Source organism: Alosa alosa, chromosome 12 (genome assembly GCF_017589495.1).
Source record: "Alosa alosa isolate M-15738 ecotype Scorff River chromosome 12, AALO_Geno_1.1, whole genome shotgun sequence".
Taxonomy (NCBI): domain Eukaryota; kingdom Metazoa; phylum Chordata; class Actinopteri; order Clupeiformes; family Clupeidae; genus Alosa; species Alosa alosa.
The window spans coordinates 3,950,346-3,968,354 of record NC_063200.1 but is presented as its reverse complement, the minus strand read 5'-3'; the positions used below and the strand labels follow the sequence as shown (position 1 = coordinate 3,968,354).

Here is an 18,009-nt window from a genome sequence, read left to right as displayed (position 1 = left end):
TCTTATTGATAAATGAAGTGACCCATTGTGTTGCGTATGCATGTAATCATGCACTTGAGATAAAAAAAAACACACACAAAAAACAGATATAGAGACCCTTAGTGACCGTGGACTGAAAAACTGATAAACAGGTTTAAACACGACTAGCATTACATAGCACTACCACTGTACTGCATGCTATCTATTGCCACCAGCCTTGTCTGTCAGGAATGACATGCCAGATGTATCTAGTGAGGCTATCTATTTCGATGCAAATATGATAATAAAAAACGAGCGGTCTCAGTATACCGGAGATGCATCAGCATCTACAATCCACAAATGCGCATGTTTAGTGAGCAGGGCGACTTTAATGTTGCAGATGTATACAGAGCACGCCATAATCCACGCATGCTTGCACAATGTAACCCTTTCCTGCCCGGAATGACTCAGCCTTGAGTGCATGCTGTTTGTTTCTTTGATTTTCTCGATAGGTTAGGTCTCCTTTAAAAATTCGACGAAGTCAATTAATTGGATACGAAAAGGCTTGCATCTCGAGGAGGCATTATTCCCAATAGCATTTATCCTCCGCAACGGGAAAACGGAATGGCAGCTCCGCTACGATACGAGTGCGAGGATGCGGAGGCTGAGCGAAGACGAATGAACCAAGCAAGCAGCTGCCATTTCGTCGACTCCTCCACTTCCGATCTCTGAGATGATGTCGAACGCCTCGTGCTAAAGTATGCTCGATTCTCCTCTTTGGCTACGCGACTCTCTCATCCTTGGCGGCGCATAAGCAGGGAATGACAACACGCCAAGATGGTCCGCATAATCAGTGTGCTGGGTCTGATCATGTTCAGTGTGGCGCTGCTCATACTGTCATTGATCAGCTACGTGTCAATAAAAAAAGATTTCATCTTCACGGCCCCAAAATACGCAAATTCGGGTGGGCCGCGGATGTACATGTTCCATGCCGGATTTCGGTAAGTGTAAAAACAGCGATGTGATGTATGTGGGCGCAAACCGCCAGGAATCGTCGTTATATTATCATGTACTCTCAATAAATTAATGTAATTGTACACTGTGGCGAACATGAGAGCTACCGTCAAGTGTGCTGTCTCCTTGATAATCAAAATTGCGGCGATTTGGCTGTAGAAATCGTGTCCCTGGTGCTAATGTTACCAAGCGCCTGTATAATACATGGGTGAATTTAAGGGCCTTCTCACTGAGGCAGCCTGTGTCCTGTAAGATGGCACAGACATTCTAGATGATGCAGAGGATGTCTCTCTGTAATCAACTGATTGCATGTTACACTTTTGCTCAGTAATGTGGTGACATTTGCCGCTTTTCTGACATTTGTTATCGTTTTTCAGAAACCCAAATAAATCTCCTCGAGCTCATCTTGAAAACATAAACAAGGACAGAGCATATGGCTAAAGACAAGGCGCTACCTTATGCCGAAGCTTTAAGCACTCGGCCTGTGCAGTCAGTGAATCAAGGTTTTTGAGGCTTGTGACTGAGCATCCAGCGAGCGGGAGCTGTCCTTGGTCCTGATTTACACACCTGACAGGTTCATCTTCTACCAGTAATCATTTATTCTTTGAAACAAGCCAAGGTTATAGTATATGACGATAGCCATTTCAAGGAGTGGATTCACACCGGGTGGTGTCTCTGTGTTTAGGGGGAGGGGAAGGTTACTCAGTAGTCCAAATGCCCATATGCCACCCTACTCTGTTGTTTTGCTGACGTTGCAAACATTGCAAATGCGTGGTGTAAGATGGAGGGAGGGCTGGTGTGTTGACTTTCAAGAGCAATTCAATTGTATTCTTGTCAGTTCTCCTCTGATAGTTCAATTCTTCTTTGAATCTAACAGCAATAGCCAAATTAACTGGGCCATCATCAGTGCATGCACCATTATGTTATGTGATAACAAGCACATTTGTAGCTGTCATGTTGAGTATTAAGGGCCTGTTTGCCATCTGAGAGAATGTGTATACATAAAGGAGAGATCAGTTGTTGTGACCAAAATAGAACAAGGTTTAACAAATTGAAATGGGAAACACTATCAAATGCCGAGGCTAAAAACAGCTAGTTTATTAGCAAGGCCATCGACTAGCCTAGGTAGGAGGTGCACTGGGTAGAGGAAGCATTGACTTGCACTGAGCAGGGGGCTGAGACTGTGTGGATTGGTTGGCGTTGATGAGCCTGACTTTTAAAAAACCTTTAGCTTCCCTCTGAAATGAAACGGCAACAAAGTCCAAATGCAGAGGAAAAGTAAGAGCATTGTTTCCTATTTATCTCAACAGGTCCCAGTTGGCTATGAAGTTCCTGGATCCAGCTTTTACATCACTCAACACTGCCCTGAATGAAGATCTGCAGGGCAAGTCATCCAACTGGAAGTTCAATAGGACTGCATATATACAGCAAAGGTGGATTGACCTTTCCATACAGTTTACTCATGAGCAACATTATTAAGGCTGCCAGTCTTGAATGTCTGTGTATAAAGTCAAATAATTGCGACATATGCTAAGAACAAGCTAAGGCTGGCTGTTGGAGTCCGTATCAACGGGGCCTAAGCATTTGTTAGCCTAGGCATTTGTCAGCAAAGCCTTTATATATCCATAGTAGTATAATAGTATTTCTGATATGTTGCTGATTGGATCATAAATGGTCACAGAAACAAAGGGGAATGACTGACTCTTCTCTAATAACTGTTACATGTTATTTTCTATATTTCTGATATGTTGCTGATTGGATCATAAACGGCCACAGCAATGAAGAAAAGTGAAAGTGATTGATAATGACTGACTGACTATTATTGTGTTACATGCTCCAAATGTAAAGCACTTTGAGCTGCATTCTGTGTATGAAAGGTGCTATACAAATAAAGCTTATTATTATTATTATCATATTATTATCTTAACCAAGCCTTAATCTTGTCCTTAGGGTGAACCCTAGCACAGGTTCAGCCCTGCAGTGGATACTAACTGAACAAAATATTCTTGTGTTGTATGGTGCCATGCACACTCAACTAATCGTACACGCGATAATCCGATGGATTAAATCGCATGTCTTCAGTAAGACTATAAAGTATTTTCATAAAGAGCTTTATTCGCAGAAGAATATTTCAGATTTCAACCCCTTGACCCAAAAGGAAGAACATTCTATGTAATCTTACTCTCTGTTATAGAACAGTGCAGATTAGTGGAGACACTTTAATCCTAGATTTCAAGAAAAAGTGTAAACAAGCATTGTACCACATCTAATAATAATAATAATAAAATAATAACATTTATTATTATTAACACATCTACTACCATTGATATTAAACACTCACCACCACCATATCCTAATGCTAATAAGCATCTTTTTACCTTTCATCCAGCAAAGACATTGCTCAGTACATTGATGTTCCGCACAACTTCACCCTCACCAAAGGCAGTGTGCGCGTGGGGCAGCTGATGCACTATGACTACTCCAGCCACAAGTACGTCTTCTCCATCGGGGAGAACTTCCGCTCGCTGCTGCCCGAGATCTCTCCCATCCTCAACAAGCGCTACAACACCTGTGCCGTAGTGGGAAACAGTGGCATCCTGACAGGCAGCCGCTGTGGACCCGAAATCGACAAGTTTGACTTTGTCTTCCGCTGCAACTTTGCTCCGACGGAGGTGTTCCGCAAGGACGTTGGCCGACACACCAACCTGACCACCTTCAACCCCAGCATCCTGGAGAAGTACTACAATAACCTGCTGACCATCCAGGACCGCAACAACTTCTTCCTCAGCCTGAAGAAACTGGACGGGGCCATTCTCTGGATTCCGGCTTTCTTCTTCCACACATCAGCTACGGTCACTCGCACCCTGGTGGACTTCTTTGTGGAACACAAGGGCCAGCTGAAGGTGCAGCTCGCCTGGCCAGGCAACATTATGCAGTACGTCAATCGGTAAGTGTTTCTCATTCATTTATTCAATCATTCATTCTTTTAAACTTTTATTTTCATTCTCGGGAGTACAATTGAGGGTAGCCCTCATTTTCAATGTAGCCGAGAGACGGCAATGTAGCCGAGAGACGGCTTCCTTTTTTCTTAAAGGAAAATTCCGGTATTTAGCACTTTGAGTCCCTTTTCTGGTTTGTTTTGGATGAACTAGAGTGGTGGACACCGAAATTTTGACGATTGGTCCTGTCTCGACTTTTCTAACTCGTTTTGAATCGCCTTTGACTACTCAGAGTGGCTGCCAACAGGCATACTCAAACATGTCCTAAAACAACCCTTGACGTTAGTTTTCAACTGTGCAACTCACCGAGTGGTAAATGGTGTTCGTTGATGTTCCAAAACAAGTAGCGTAGCGAAATACAGTTTCTGTCGTGTTTTATTTGGCATTTTTTCCCATTGATTTCTGTTGGAAGACTCATTGCACGTTGATATTACTGCGCCACCATCTATGCTTCAGGTTCAAATATTGAGCGGAAGTTTATACGCGGTTGTGAGGTGTCTGAAAAAATAGTTCCACAATAGCAAATAAGACGGCTGGAAATCATACATTGCTCCGATATATTTGATTTGAATAATCAACGAACACCACTAACCACTCGGTGAGTTGCATAGTTTTGAAAACGAACGTTAAGGGTTGTTTTAGGACATGTTTGAGTATGCCTGTTGGCAGCCACTCTGAGTAGTCAAAGGCGATTCAAAACGATTCAAAAATCACTTGCAAAATGTGTGTGTTTAAAACATGCCGAAAGGTATTACCATGCTGGGTGTAACAGAGAGATAGAATGCTTTTACTGCAATAATGAAAATGAAAAGGGAAAGATAAAGAAATCCAGAGAAGAGAAACGATGCTTGTGAGGAAAGACACGGTATACCAGCATATGGAGAGGGGCTTAACTTTCTGTCTGTGCAGACTACCACGAGTGACTTCTTGTGCTGCACAGTAATCTCTCACAATCCCATTAAAGCAACCTGCTAGGACAGAATTACTCCATTTAAGAGGCTCAGTGTGCCTTAAGACACCTTAAGTGTTCATTGTTGAAGGCAATTTTATGGTTTCTGGAAAGTGGTAAAGTGTTGAAAAGCTGGTATTGGATTTCTGACTCCGGTGTCATCAGCCAACCAGACAGACAGGGCAGAGCTTGTGTAAAGACTGACATAAAGGACTCAGGACACACACATACGCTTCACATTCACAGGTGCACACATTAACCTGCAGAGTAAGTGCATGCCTATCCAAATGCACTGAATTAGTTCACCTTGCCATCAGCAGAGTGAAGCTTGAAGCGATGTCACATGGTTATGCTGCCACTGACCTTGGCTACCCTGAGAGTGCTTACTACAATAACAACTGCCCGATGGCGAATATTATTTTTACAAAAAAGCATCTATTTTTATGTGTGTGAGTGTAATGGCAGATGGACAAAAGGCATTATTTCGTTTTTTTTTCTTTCTCTGGCTGGCAGATACTGGAAAAACAAGCAGCTGTCTCCCAAGCGTCTGAGCACGGGCATCCTGATGTACACGCTGGCCTCTTCGCTCTGCGACCAGATCCACCTGTATGGCTTCTGGCCCTTCGGCTGGGACCCCAACACGGGCAAGGAGCTGCCCTACCATTACTACGACAAGAAGGGCACCAAGTTCACCACCAAGTGGCAGGAGTCCCACCAGCTGCCCACCGAGTTCAAGCTGCTCTTTAAGATGCACACGGAAGGGCTCCTGAAACTAACACTGTCCCACTGTGCCTAGGGAGCGACTGGCGACGAAAGAGACAGTGAGAGAGAGAGAGTGGGGGAGAGAGAGAGAGAGAGAGAGAGAGAGAGAGAGAGAGAGAGAGGGGAGAGAGAGAGAGAAAGAGAGAGGGGGGGGAGAGAGGGAGCAAGGGTGCTAGAAAGACAGAAGGAAAGAGAGAAAGAGACGGACCTCTCATCCTCCTCATCTTCCTCCTCCACCACCCTCTCAGTCCAGTCCAGTCCAGTCCAGTCATGGCATGGCATACTCTGACAGAGGAGCAGGGGGAGCAGAGTCACACAGGCGCCATCCTCCTCCCGTTAGCACACATAGCAGTAAGCTGCAAGAGCCAGTGTGCACATGAGCCGACAGTGGTAGGGAGGGGAAACTATATCAGCACATTCATATAACGCAAGGCTGTGTATCCACTCTAGCCCATGTACAGAGAAGTATGTGTGCAACTGAGGAAGCCAGCAGTAAACCAAATAGCTTCTGGTGTAGAAGGCAATGCTGATTTTATTTAGGACTAAATGCATAACCTTTAGCTACACTAATGCTGTATCTTCACTGTTACTTATCGTTGAACTATTCAATCAGTTTATAGATGTAGGATGTTGCCATTCATATGCTTTCCATTTCGTATTAAGGACCAAATGATGCACATAGATTGTAGAATGAAATTACACAATTTAGATAACAGCAAACATCTTCTTAGAGTTCCTGCTGGTATTTAACTTTCGGACTTGAATCCATATTAACTGAAAAATAGAAAGGAAATGTACATTAACCTTAAATGGCATGTGTTATCCGCATGCTTCAGTAATCCACAAAGGCTGCCAACGGGCCATTAACATGCAGAATGATTCTATTTAGATGATATGTTTTGATAGATATATAGATAGATAGATGTAAGGCTTGTTTTCTGTTAGCCAAATAGTCTGTCTGTGGCCAGGGCTTTGTGTTGCTCCTCTCATTGATCCTCTCAGAGAAGTTTGAGCAGATATTTGCACCACTGAGCATGACATGAGTGTGACCCCAGTATGCCAGATTCTCTCTGTCACAGTATGCCCTCACTCCATCTAACCTCATCCCACTAATGCATTCTGTGTGTGTGTGTGTGTGTGTGTGTGTGTGTGTGTGTGTGTGTGTGTGTGTACAGCAGTATATGCACTTGACTGTATAAATATGTGAGAGTGTCCATGTATGTCATGCCAGTGTTTGTACTTCCCATGGTTTTATTTTTCAGTTGAAGATTTGCAGAGGAAAGAAAATCTGATTTCACACCATTATAAGACATCATTAAATACAGTCCATATTTTACATGTTCATCTGCAGAGCCATAGCATATCCTTGTGTGTGTGTGTGTGTGTGTGTGTGTGTGTGTGTGTGTGTGTGTGTGTGTGTGTGCGCGTGTGTGTACATGCCTTCACAGGCTTTATGTGCCAAGATGTGTTATCATCTGCTTAGATAGGTGCTGCATATGTGCAGTAAGCTCTTTGTACTCACATGTGTGTGTGTGTGTGTGTGTGTGTGTGTGTGTGTGTGTGTGTCAGGTGCTGTATGTGTGGGTGTGTTTTTGCTCAAATGTGCACAGATGTGCTCCCATTCCTTTCTGCCACTCTGTGTCTGTGTGTGTGTGTGTGTGTGTGTGTGTGTGTGTACACGCTGGGATGAAGTGTGCACAGATGTGTAGAGATGGGTTAGAGGATGTGGGAATCCCTCAGGGAGGCCCGTTGGGCAGGGAGAGGGGAAAGCAGCTTATCTCTGCTCCGCCTGTAGAGCAGCGACTCCCAGCCTGGGTCAGCAGCTATGTGGGCACTACGCCACCCAAGCCCCACGCCGCACCGCACAGCCTGCCGCCAAGCCGCCCGCTGCCACCACCTGTCCCAGGAGGCTGCCTAAGCTGGGGGGCTGTCCAGGCGACCTCACCCCTGGACAGTGGCAACGCACTGTCGGTTGCCGTGGACATGACATGAGACATTTCATGCAAACTTACGGACTGAGGAAATGTGGCAAATATTTTTATACAGTCGCTGTAGCGTCAATTTTCCCTCTTCATTGCAAAATGATGTAGCATTGCACATACGTGCTATTCACTGGTATTTCTTGTGGATGAACTGTATAATTGGTCTTATCAATTGAGTCTGTGTGTTCAGGAAATGTATTTAGGTCAATCTGCAGAGTGGCTTCTGTGCGAATTTATCCATGTAAATGCAAATTAGTTAAAAGATAAATGTTTTCACATTTTTCCTGTCACCTAGATGTAAATCTCATCTCATAACATTAATTATGTTTATTCCACTAATTAGACAAACTTTCTTGTCATATTTGTTATTTGTCTGGCTGGCAAATGTATCTGTTAGGGAGGGTGCTGTGGTGTAAGTGGCTACAGTGGTCATACCATGTTGGGGTACAACTGCCCACAGGGACCCAGGTTGCAATCTGACCTCTGAGGTCATTTCCCAAACCCACCCCATCTCTCTCCCCCACTTGCTTCCTGTCGACCTTCATATATATATATATAAACCATAATTATTAATTATCTGTTAATCCTCCTGTCTTAAAAGAGGCACTTGTACTTGAGTGTTTCAGCACATCATTTTACCTGTCAAAAAAGATTGTTTTCATAAAGGGCCTTTTGTTTTGAAAGTTTATTAAGCATTGCGAGAGGGATGGCATTTTCTGGAACAAATCACATAATTATAATTATTTTACCAAAGACATTTAGAGGCAAAAGTCTGTCCAATGACTCTGAATGCTCTCGTCTGCAATCTGTAACAAGCACAGAGACTGGGGGCCTAGTGGCTTCAATTTATCTTGGTGTGGAACTCAGACCCACTGGTCAGCCCTTATAAATTCTACATTCTAAAATCCAGTGCAGATTATGTTTTCTTGAACCATATCTGGGGAGTCTATCTCATCTGGACATTTTTAGGTCTGATTTGATATCATGTAGCTGTTGCTGCAGTATTTATTTCAGGTTTATGCAAATAATGGATAAAAAAATAAAAATGTCAAATAAACAATAATATTCAACTATACTATCTGTCTACTCTGTAGACATAGAGGACACATGAGCTCACAGATGACTCATGTACGGTGACTGATGCTGTTTGTTTGGAGATGTGACCCTTGTGTCCATGTGGCCCATTGGTTTTGCTTTGCTCTTTTGGCCTGTTCTGTAGATGTAGAACATTATCATATGTAGAATACATGAGTAACAATTTGTTCTGTAGATGTAGAACATTATCATATGTAGAACACATGAGTAACAGCACGCTAAAACTAAATACAACCTATGCCAAACCAAACTGCTAATATTTGTTGCACAAAACTTGCTTTTACAATTTTATTTTGTTTTTGGTTTTAAACTTTAAAAAGACCATTATCTCTAAGTCATTTATTTAGAGATTGTAAGATTCAGTCATGAGGATATTTGTGTGAAGTCTATCCTCCTACAGATTGCTTGTAAATGGTCACACAAATGTGGATTGTTGGGACAAAAAGTTAATGTATGGTATGTATATGCACTCTATGCTGCAGGGCAACGTATGTATTTGTCATAACCAGCGTTTCTATGTGTTGTACTTCTATTTGTTGTTTCAGCTTCTCAAGCAATGTACCACTTCTTATCAAGCACAAGTCTCAAGATGGTTCTGAACCATGAAGGGTTTAGAGATCTAGTTGAATGTTTGATACTACCTTCATTTCATTTAGATTTTGTCATCTTCCTCAGTTTTGGAGTGAAGTGCATTGATGATTTTATTAGTTGTACTGGTTTTGTCTTGAGAGTGGATTCTTAAAATATATCATAAGAAAATACTGTAAATATGAGTTAGTATAAATTCTGAATGTAAGACATCTGAAATCCTTTAAAATTTCCCAGGAAAGCACTGCTGGCAATGGGATAACTAATAAAATTCAGGTTCTTGAATCCAATGAGAATTGTGTTTTCTTATAACCTCAAGGCAGTTTTTCATTTAAAAGTATATAACAGTTGTGACATTGTTAAAACACCATCAAATCAGCCATTTATTTTGTATATTTTTAAACAATTTTTCTTCCTTGGCATCCTAAATAAAAATGTTTTTTTTGTAAATATTCTGAACATCTGGTCAGATTTAGCTATTTACATGGCATTACATGTCATTACTACAATAAGTATACACAATAAACCTGAAGAATGCAATTCCTTTTATAGTCATGTTAATTAATTAATTAATAATTGTATTTGTGTATCTGAAATATATGCTTTATGAAAACTCCTGGGATGACACATATATAAATGGTGATGTTATGGGGTTGTTTTGTTTTGGAGCATCATAAATTGCAAACATAGAGCTCATAAACTTTGAAAACATATTCCTTAAGTGAGTCAATACTTTACCATCAAAGACGTCTCTAAGTGCGTATCTGTAGATGGGTGGTCATTTTGTGGCTTTATTTGTTTTCCAATGTTACTTTTAAACAAGATAATACAAGAGACATCAATTGTAAACAATATTGTTATATATGTGTTATAGGTAATCCATATGTCAAAGAGGTGAGTGGCTATTGATCAACTTTAAGACAAAAGGCATGCTTTTAAAATTAATGCTAGCCTTTTGATGCAGCATTATATGGTTAACATTCAATTTGAGACCTGGTAGTTAGGAATCACAGATGTAAACACACAACAAAAATTAAACATCTCGTCCAATGGTCCTAAAGACATTTTTTTTTTACCAGAATCATATGCAAAGTGAAATATTGCTTGTATGGCCATAATATAGTACAGCCTACATGACGCATTGTGGTCAGGAGGTCATACATGAAAGAACAGAAGGCATCTTTACATTTTTGTGTGCTGAAGACACATTTATTCAAATTTATGAAGTCAAATCTAATCAAAATAAGGCCTGCAAACAAGAATATGATGTGACTGTTTTATAGACTATATTGAATGAATATCCATTAGTACAGCAGCCAAAGCTGGAATATGATCCCAGCCTACTGTCCCATTGGTGGAGTGGGACTGTTCCCATGTGCTGACCCCTGACCTCTCGATGCTCGGGGGACAAAGGTCAGGGATGGAGTCAGGGATGGAAAAGAATGACATAACAGGACAGCATAGGTCAGGTCCCATTTCACTTCTCCATTTGCAAAGGACATGCATCCCTACCAAAGTTCCCAGAAAACACTTCATATTTATCTGGATTTCATCTAAGGGAGCCTGCTTTTTTACAAAGATTCTGCCTTGAATGAAAAATGCTTTGTCATCATCAAATAAATCAACTATCAAGCAGTTAGAAGACATAACATACCTGCATGATGAGCATTCTGCATGTTGAAATGCATTTCATCACCATTTAGACAGATATATACACACACAGAGTCACATTTCTTGTGTAAAACAGTAATAGTACAAAACCAGCAGACTTTTTCAAATTTTACTAGCATAGGCCTTCACTAACATCGGTGTGTTACTTGTTTACAGAGCTACAGTGTATTTCCCCCATAAGGCCTATATACGGACTGCGTGTTTCCTTTTTATGGCGAGGCACCGAAAACAAAGGTTTTGTAAGTGCATCATTGATTCTCCCATTGACTGTGTGAGCCTATCCGCGCATGCTCTTCAACACAGCAGTCCTCTCCTCTCCTCTCCACAGCAACAGCAATGATTCCTAAGGAGCGCCAAACCAAATGGGCCGTTTTGCACAGAGACGGAGGCTCCATGAAAATAAGAGCCTCGTTCCTCTGCGGCTGACTGACTGCTTTTCCGTGTTTTGTGAGGAGTGTGAAAAGTACTCTTGTGTGGACAGGCGAGTAGTACTCTCTTGTGCATCTCTCGTCTTACACAATGTGTGTTCATACAGAAAACGGACATTTTAATCACAGTTAAACAGAGAGAATTGTTGCATTTGTGTTTCATGTGAAAAATGTCCAAATAAAACATTGGTCACAACAGCACCCATACATTTGAGGGAAAAGAAAAGGTGCCGTTTTCCTTACTGGAAATGTTTTTTTACACACTAGTTTATCCACTGATAATTGTGTATGTTTCTTGTCCTCAAACTTTTCAAATAACAATAGATTCATTTTTTTCAGATATTTTATTTTATTTAAAAGAGCAGTGACATCAGACTAAATGTCAGCAGTTGACAGCATTATTTAAGATTGTGTGAGGAGTTTGTGAGTAGCTGCAGCTCGCCGCTCTGGTGTGCCAATTAAATGTTGGGGATGTGAGGCTGTGATTTCAGCTTCCCTGTGCATAATGCAAACAGAAATTATGCAGAGCACCTCCTGAGATCAATGCAGTGGCAGCACCCACTGAGGCGGGAGGGGAGCTGGAAACAGGAGGAAGTGCACAGCATCCATGTTGGGAGTCAAAATAGAGGCAAGCGTCATATGTGTGTATATGTCACATTTTATATACAGTACAGGGACTGTATATTTTTGCCTGCAGTGTGTGTGTGTAAATTGTATGTTTTTTTTTAATCTACTGCAGCGTGTGTGTGCGCGCGCACGCACAAGTGTGTGTATGTGCGCACGAGAGAGAGAGACTGAGATAGTTTTGAGAGAGTTTTGAACAGAGAAAATTAATACATATATTGCTGTGTGGACATATAATTTTTTTATTATTTTAATATGGCCCATAGAACAGTAGGATTTTGTCCCTATAGACTCCACTCCCTGTGCCATGTTCTTCACAAAATGACCAGAATTATAATAGTCATGGCACTGAAGAAATGTAATTCTCCTTCAGTCCGTAAAATGCTTTGGTGCATGTTAGTGATATATGTATGTAAGTTCATATGCAAAACAGCTATTGATTGGACTGGACAAAGATGCTTTTCTACCTTGTAACCATTTAATTTACACAGCCAGTCAGTGATCACCAATGTTCTCTGATAGTACAAATATGACTCAATTATTCTAAAAAACACAGAATAATACAAGACATTTACAAAATAATCAAATCTCACAAGGAAAATATGATAGTAAAATATATCCAAATATCCAAATTCTAGTTCATTGACTGGTAGCTACAGCTAAAATGACTGCTTCAGGCACAACCTATTTTTTTTATAAGCTCCAGTATGAAGGTCCATCCTGTGGTTGCTGTTTGGTCAGTCAGGAGCATGTGTACTGGTCTTGCTCTGTAATTCTAGAGGTCAGAGGCAAAAGAGCAAAGGTCACCAGTCAAGAACAGTGCAGCAAACAAGCCCTTTAGGACTGTTTTGACGACAAAAAGACCACACCACTCACCAGATTATATTCCTTCAATAACACCAGAATCAATCAAAAACATTTGTGATGGCACTCTGAAGCTAGCTGGTATTTAGTGACTAAAAGTGTCAAATCACTATCATTTCCGGCGTACATAATCACAGGGTGGAAGGGAGTGAGGTAAGAAACAGTCCTCTTGTGTTTTGAGTAACACAGGGACAGTGCCATGTCAGAGAGAATGATAACAACTTGCTGCACACACTCAGTGAAACTATTCATTAACTCAGCCATTCTAACTGGTGGTCCTCCTACTCAGCCAAAATAGTCCCTTTAAAACAATCAATATACATCCCACATCCCTTCAGAAGTTCACATAGTCGTCATAATAATAATAATAATAATAATAATAATAATAATAATAATAATAATAATAATAAAGTGTGCTTGTATCATTGTTGTATGTTCTACATTATCATTTCATAATGTTGTTAAAAAAGGGAAAGGGGAATCTTTGCAAGTCTTCTTCATCTTCATCTTCATCTTACTCCTGTCATTCATTGTATTATGCCAAATGGACCTTTGCCTTGATAAGGAAATGCTACCTGGAACTGAAGTCTTGAGAGACTGAAGCCTCTCAAAAGAGCTATGCTAATGTGGTGTTGCCCATGTGGGGGTGTGAAGGGTCAGATGGCCAGGGTTTGAAGGGGATGACCTCTGATCTTTACTGACCTTTCATTCTTGTCCTCTAATGTTCCTCACTTGTAAGACAGAATGGCCTCTCAAAACACGCCTAAACATAAACCTGTCATCCAGGGCTTTTATGAAAGTTAAGAGATATTTTTTACTTTGTGCCAATAGTTTAAATCTAGATGTTTAAAAATCCTGGAGAAGGAATTGCTCCTGAATTATCATGGCTAACATAGTCAATTTGAAGACCTGGCTTGGAGTCTCGGGGTAAACTATATATTTTTTGGATATGACATAGACATTTAATTTGTTGTAGCATAAACTGATATTTCACAATTTTGTAATAGGCTACACCTATGTGTAAACATGGAGAGACCACCAGCCTTGGATTTGTTGCAACATTTTGGAAACATACAAAATGCCATATTAGGCTATTTATTGCAAACATCTTCACTGCTCAGTTGATTTCAAAAGTTATAGCCTACGTATAGAATTTATCGTACAACTTTAGTGAGTCATACAAAAGATGAATTATAATAATATTGAAGAATAATATTGCATGATGGATTGAACATGAAACATGAGAAAAATAAGTAATTACAACGCGAAATTAATGCGTAAATTGCGTCTGGGAAAACACACGTTTGTTAAGATTTTTAATTGTTGCCGTCGAACACATCAATCAATAATTAAATCAGATGTAATGATTAAGAGTGCATGCCCGGGGGCATTAAATAATCACGGAGTATTGAGAGAATCTCCACCTTTCCATCTCTCTCACCACACTGTTAAATAAATCAGCCGCTCGGTCCTATCTGTTGCATTTCAAAGGCCTTTCTCGCTCTCTATTGGAGATAAAAAGCCCGATGCGCTTACTTGCAATTAGGCTTCTCGTTAAACGTACCAGGACAAAGTATATCAAACATGGACTTAACAGGTTGACTAGTTGCATCAGATATAATAGGAGTTTTAATCGGATCAAAGTTGTTGAAAAGTAAACAGCGGACCTGGGGCACTGACACCAAAGCCACTACCCTGAGATGTGGACGCAACCCTCTTTGCTCAGAAAGACTGTGGCTTGTGGTGCTTTGCAATACTATACTAATGCACTGCTTATTTTATTCCTCCCACGAAGAATAATTTAGCCAGCTCCTTTAGTCTTTTTAACGTGCTAAATATATGCGCTAAGACACTGTGGTATTGATCCTAAATAGGCTACTGTACAAAGCATAAAATTAAAGTAAAACGTGGAATGATGTATGTAAGTAAACAACATCACTAACATCACCAACGCTAAATTATGGATAAAACTAACCTAACATATTGTGTTAAAGGAACAGGAAACGTGCAACATTTGCTTAATATAGCACAATACTTCCTCTATTCACTAACAGAAGATTCAACTTGAGTCGCGCTCCACTTCCATTTAAAAGAGAAGTAAATAATTATCTTTTGTGTGCTTATTAAAACGGATTTCACGCACAACACCACCCAAAGAATGGGACCTCGTGCCCAGACCTAAGGGAGGAGGGGGAGAGGGCATTGCCTTTTGCAGTTGAATGTCAGGCGGCACACTTCGGCTTTTTGCCTCTCACTAACTTTTAAGAGTTCATCCTCGACGTATACACAAACGGAGAAGAAATACTTTTTTCTGCCATTCCACAAATTACCTGATACAAAAAGCTTCCAATGATTGATTCTAACAGCATGCTGAGAATTTTAAAAAATGTTACAGAATGCGATGTATGACTTGCAGTATTTTTTTTTAAATATAGCCTGTGCATTGGCAAACTTTTCTCAGCAGTGTAGCAGCATATGCCCATATTGTTTTATTAAATCATATGTAGCCTGACCAGTGTGTAGACTGATACATGAATATCTATTGAAATGGAAGTATTTTAGTATAAAGGTTATCATGCAATAATAATAATTATAATAATAATGATAATAAGCACGTCTATTTTTGTGTAAAAAAACAGAAGATGATTAGTTGAGTGTAAGAACTTTATGACACAACTCTCTCTCTCTCACACACACACACACACACACACACACACACACACACACACACACACACACACACTTTGGTTAACATCTTATAGGCTACACTTAATACACAAATGTTAGTTAAATAATCTTAGTATTGTCTACCTATTTGACATACAGAATGTGCTAACACTTACGTTTCAGGATTATAAATACATTTGATAACGATATTAAAGCCAGATTAAGTTACTGAGCACCGTCTTGTGGTTACCAACCCAAATATTGTTAAAAAAAAAAAAAAAAAAAAAAAAAAAAGTTAGTTAGGCTACATAAGGTATTCTGATTCTTGTGACAACTCTAAAACGGCTGTTGGTCGGCCACACGTTGTCCTGACGGTATGCAAAGCAGACCATCGGTCGCTACAGCTATTGGCTTCACCACACCACATAGTCTCATTAAAACGCGCAGAGAAAAAGACGCTCAATCCGGCCGTTCCCGCATTCGGAGACGACCGCTACGTGTAAGATGACAATGGAATGCCAGATACTCACCGAACATCTCCGCTGTACGGTACACAGACTCAAAACTGCTAGGTCATGGAGATGGCGGCGCAGGGACAGATGCAATGCAAAGCGCAAACCGATGGCCACTAACGGTATAGATTAGCATGGGGTCCGCAGCACAATGATTCTAATCAATAGCCCTGGACTTCCATAGCAGATGGCTCGGGAGAGGACACAAATGAAGGAGGGCAAGGGGGGAAACAGTGCCAATCGACCCAGAGTTATTCAGGCCTGTCTTTGGGTTTTACCTTTTGAGTTTACACAGAAAAGAAACCCAGGCCGAATTACTTGATCACGCATCATAATTCAACCTGTAAACATGTGGTTAGACTGCAAACGTGAAAGCGGGAATCCGTACTCATCTGCCACTTTATCCTACATGTTTAACGCAATCGCGTTGTCTCATAAAATCGATATAAATAGCAGAGGTATTAAACGAATATATAATATATAATAGCAAGGCCTGTATAGCCTAGGCTACAAACTAAAATGGACAACCTAACCTAATATGATATTCAAATTTATATTTATAATATCTGATCTTTTTTAAAAAAAGGCCATAGTCTTAAATGTGGTAGGTGACAGTAGATACATAGCCTTCTGCATGTTCTGTGATTCAGAAATACTTTACAGTAAAGAAAAGTAGTATTGAATGCGTTTTATTTTTAAACTTGATAGACATCTTTATATGTCAAAAGTCGGGGAAATATGTTACTAGGAATAACCAGCCTATAAGTGTGTTGTATTTTCAGAACTCATCATAGCTTGTAGATGCAGAGAAAGGAAATGTGTGTTCACTGGACCTGCCCTGCACACACATCGATCTGTTGACATGAATAACTCCCATTTTCAGCCAAGAATATCTCTACAATTTAAGTGGCGACCTGGCGGGGTAGTGAGAACAAAAAAATCCGCCAATGATGGTGTCAGAGGTTTTTGTTTATCTGTCACATTATCTGCAACTACTATGCCATTCGTCTCTCCATACAAAGCCTTGCGGTCAGGTACAGTTCTATCTTCCCAATTTGTGAGCTGGTGGGTCGCCAGCTGAAAGTTTTGGAAGCGGTCCTCTGTGTGAGGGACCCCCTGCTCCGGCTCTGACAGCTGATCAAAAGAAAAATAGGTCAGTCTTTTCAGACTTGTGTCCCTCTGTCCTTAATTACCGTCTTTTTAAACAAAGGCAACATCTGCGCAACTTCCAAACTAAATAGCCACCCAAAGCAAGGCAGGACCACGCTATTGGGGAAATCTGTTACTTTTGAAACAGTTAATTCCCAAAGTGACTAACACTATTTATTTGTGTCCTGTGACGTGCGTTTAGGAAAATGGGCTAATGGAGGCTCACTGAAATATTTGATCAACCAAAAGGGAATGGACATAACAATATTACATAATGTATGTCAAATTAATTCACGTGTGACACATAAAACGTTGCTAAGTTTAAAAAAGTATATAAACTGAAAATTATCAACAATCAACGAGGTCTAAAAAAAAAGGAGTGCCATGTATTATGGTGAGACACTGGCGTCTATTTCGAAATGTCTGTCTAGTAGTAGTATTTCAAATAGTTTTCCATCTCTCTCTCTCTCTCTCTCCCTCTCTCTGTGTAACAAGAAAAACAATGCAGAAAAAGGAGACGATCTTACGCATCACTGGGCCCACTCTACACTGTGTGAAGTTACAAAGTTCACACTGTGATGTGCTCTAAAACTAGTATGTTTACAGATTGACATACAAATCAGATAATATGAACTATTGCCTCAGCAATGTGTCATCGAGAAATAACGTTTGACTTTATACATGAGCAAAAGTAGAAATAAAAAAAATCTATAACTAATTATGAATTAACCTTATCACAACATTCTG

At 40.4% G+C, this 18,009-nt stretch overlaps 1 protein-coding gene and 1 long non-coding RNA gene across 2 annotated transcripts; one reads left to right on the top strand and one right to left on the bottom strand.

The window, feature by feature from the left end:
* The first annotated feature begins 332 nt into the window (after positions 1–332).
* On the top strand, positions 333–5,845 carry st8sia3 (ST8 alpha-N-acetyl-neuraminide alpha-2,8-sialyltransferase 3). Its single transcript, XM_048259725.1, has 4 exons — positions 333–959; positions 2,283–2,405; positions 3,362–3,919; positions 5,434–5,845. Exons 1-4 carry the CDS (start codon positions 796–798, stop codon positions 5,714–5,716), a joined length of 1,128 nt encoding a protein of 375 aa, XP_048115682.1. The 5' UTR covers positions 333–795; the 3' UTR covers positions 5,717–5,845.
* Positions 5,846–12,766: 6,921 nt separating this feature from the next.
* Positions 12,767–16,339, bottom strand: LOC125305119. Its single transcript, XR_007195342.1, has 2 exons — positions 16,132–16,339; positions 12,767–12,845 (listed from the first exon to the last, which is right to left on the bottom strand). It is a non-coding gene; the product is annotated as an uncharacterized LOC125305119 (long non-coding RNA).
* Positions 16,340–18,009: the final 1,670 nt, after the last annotated feature.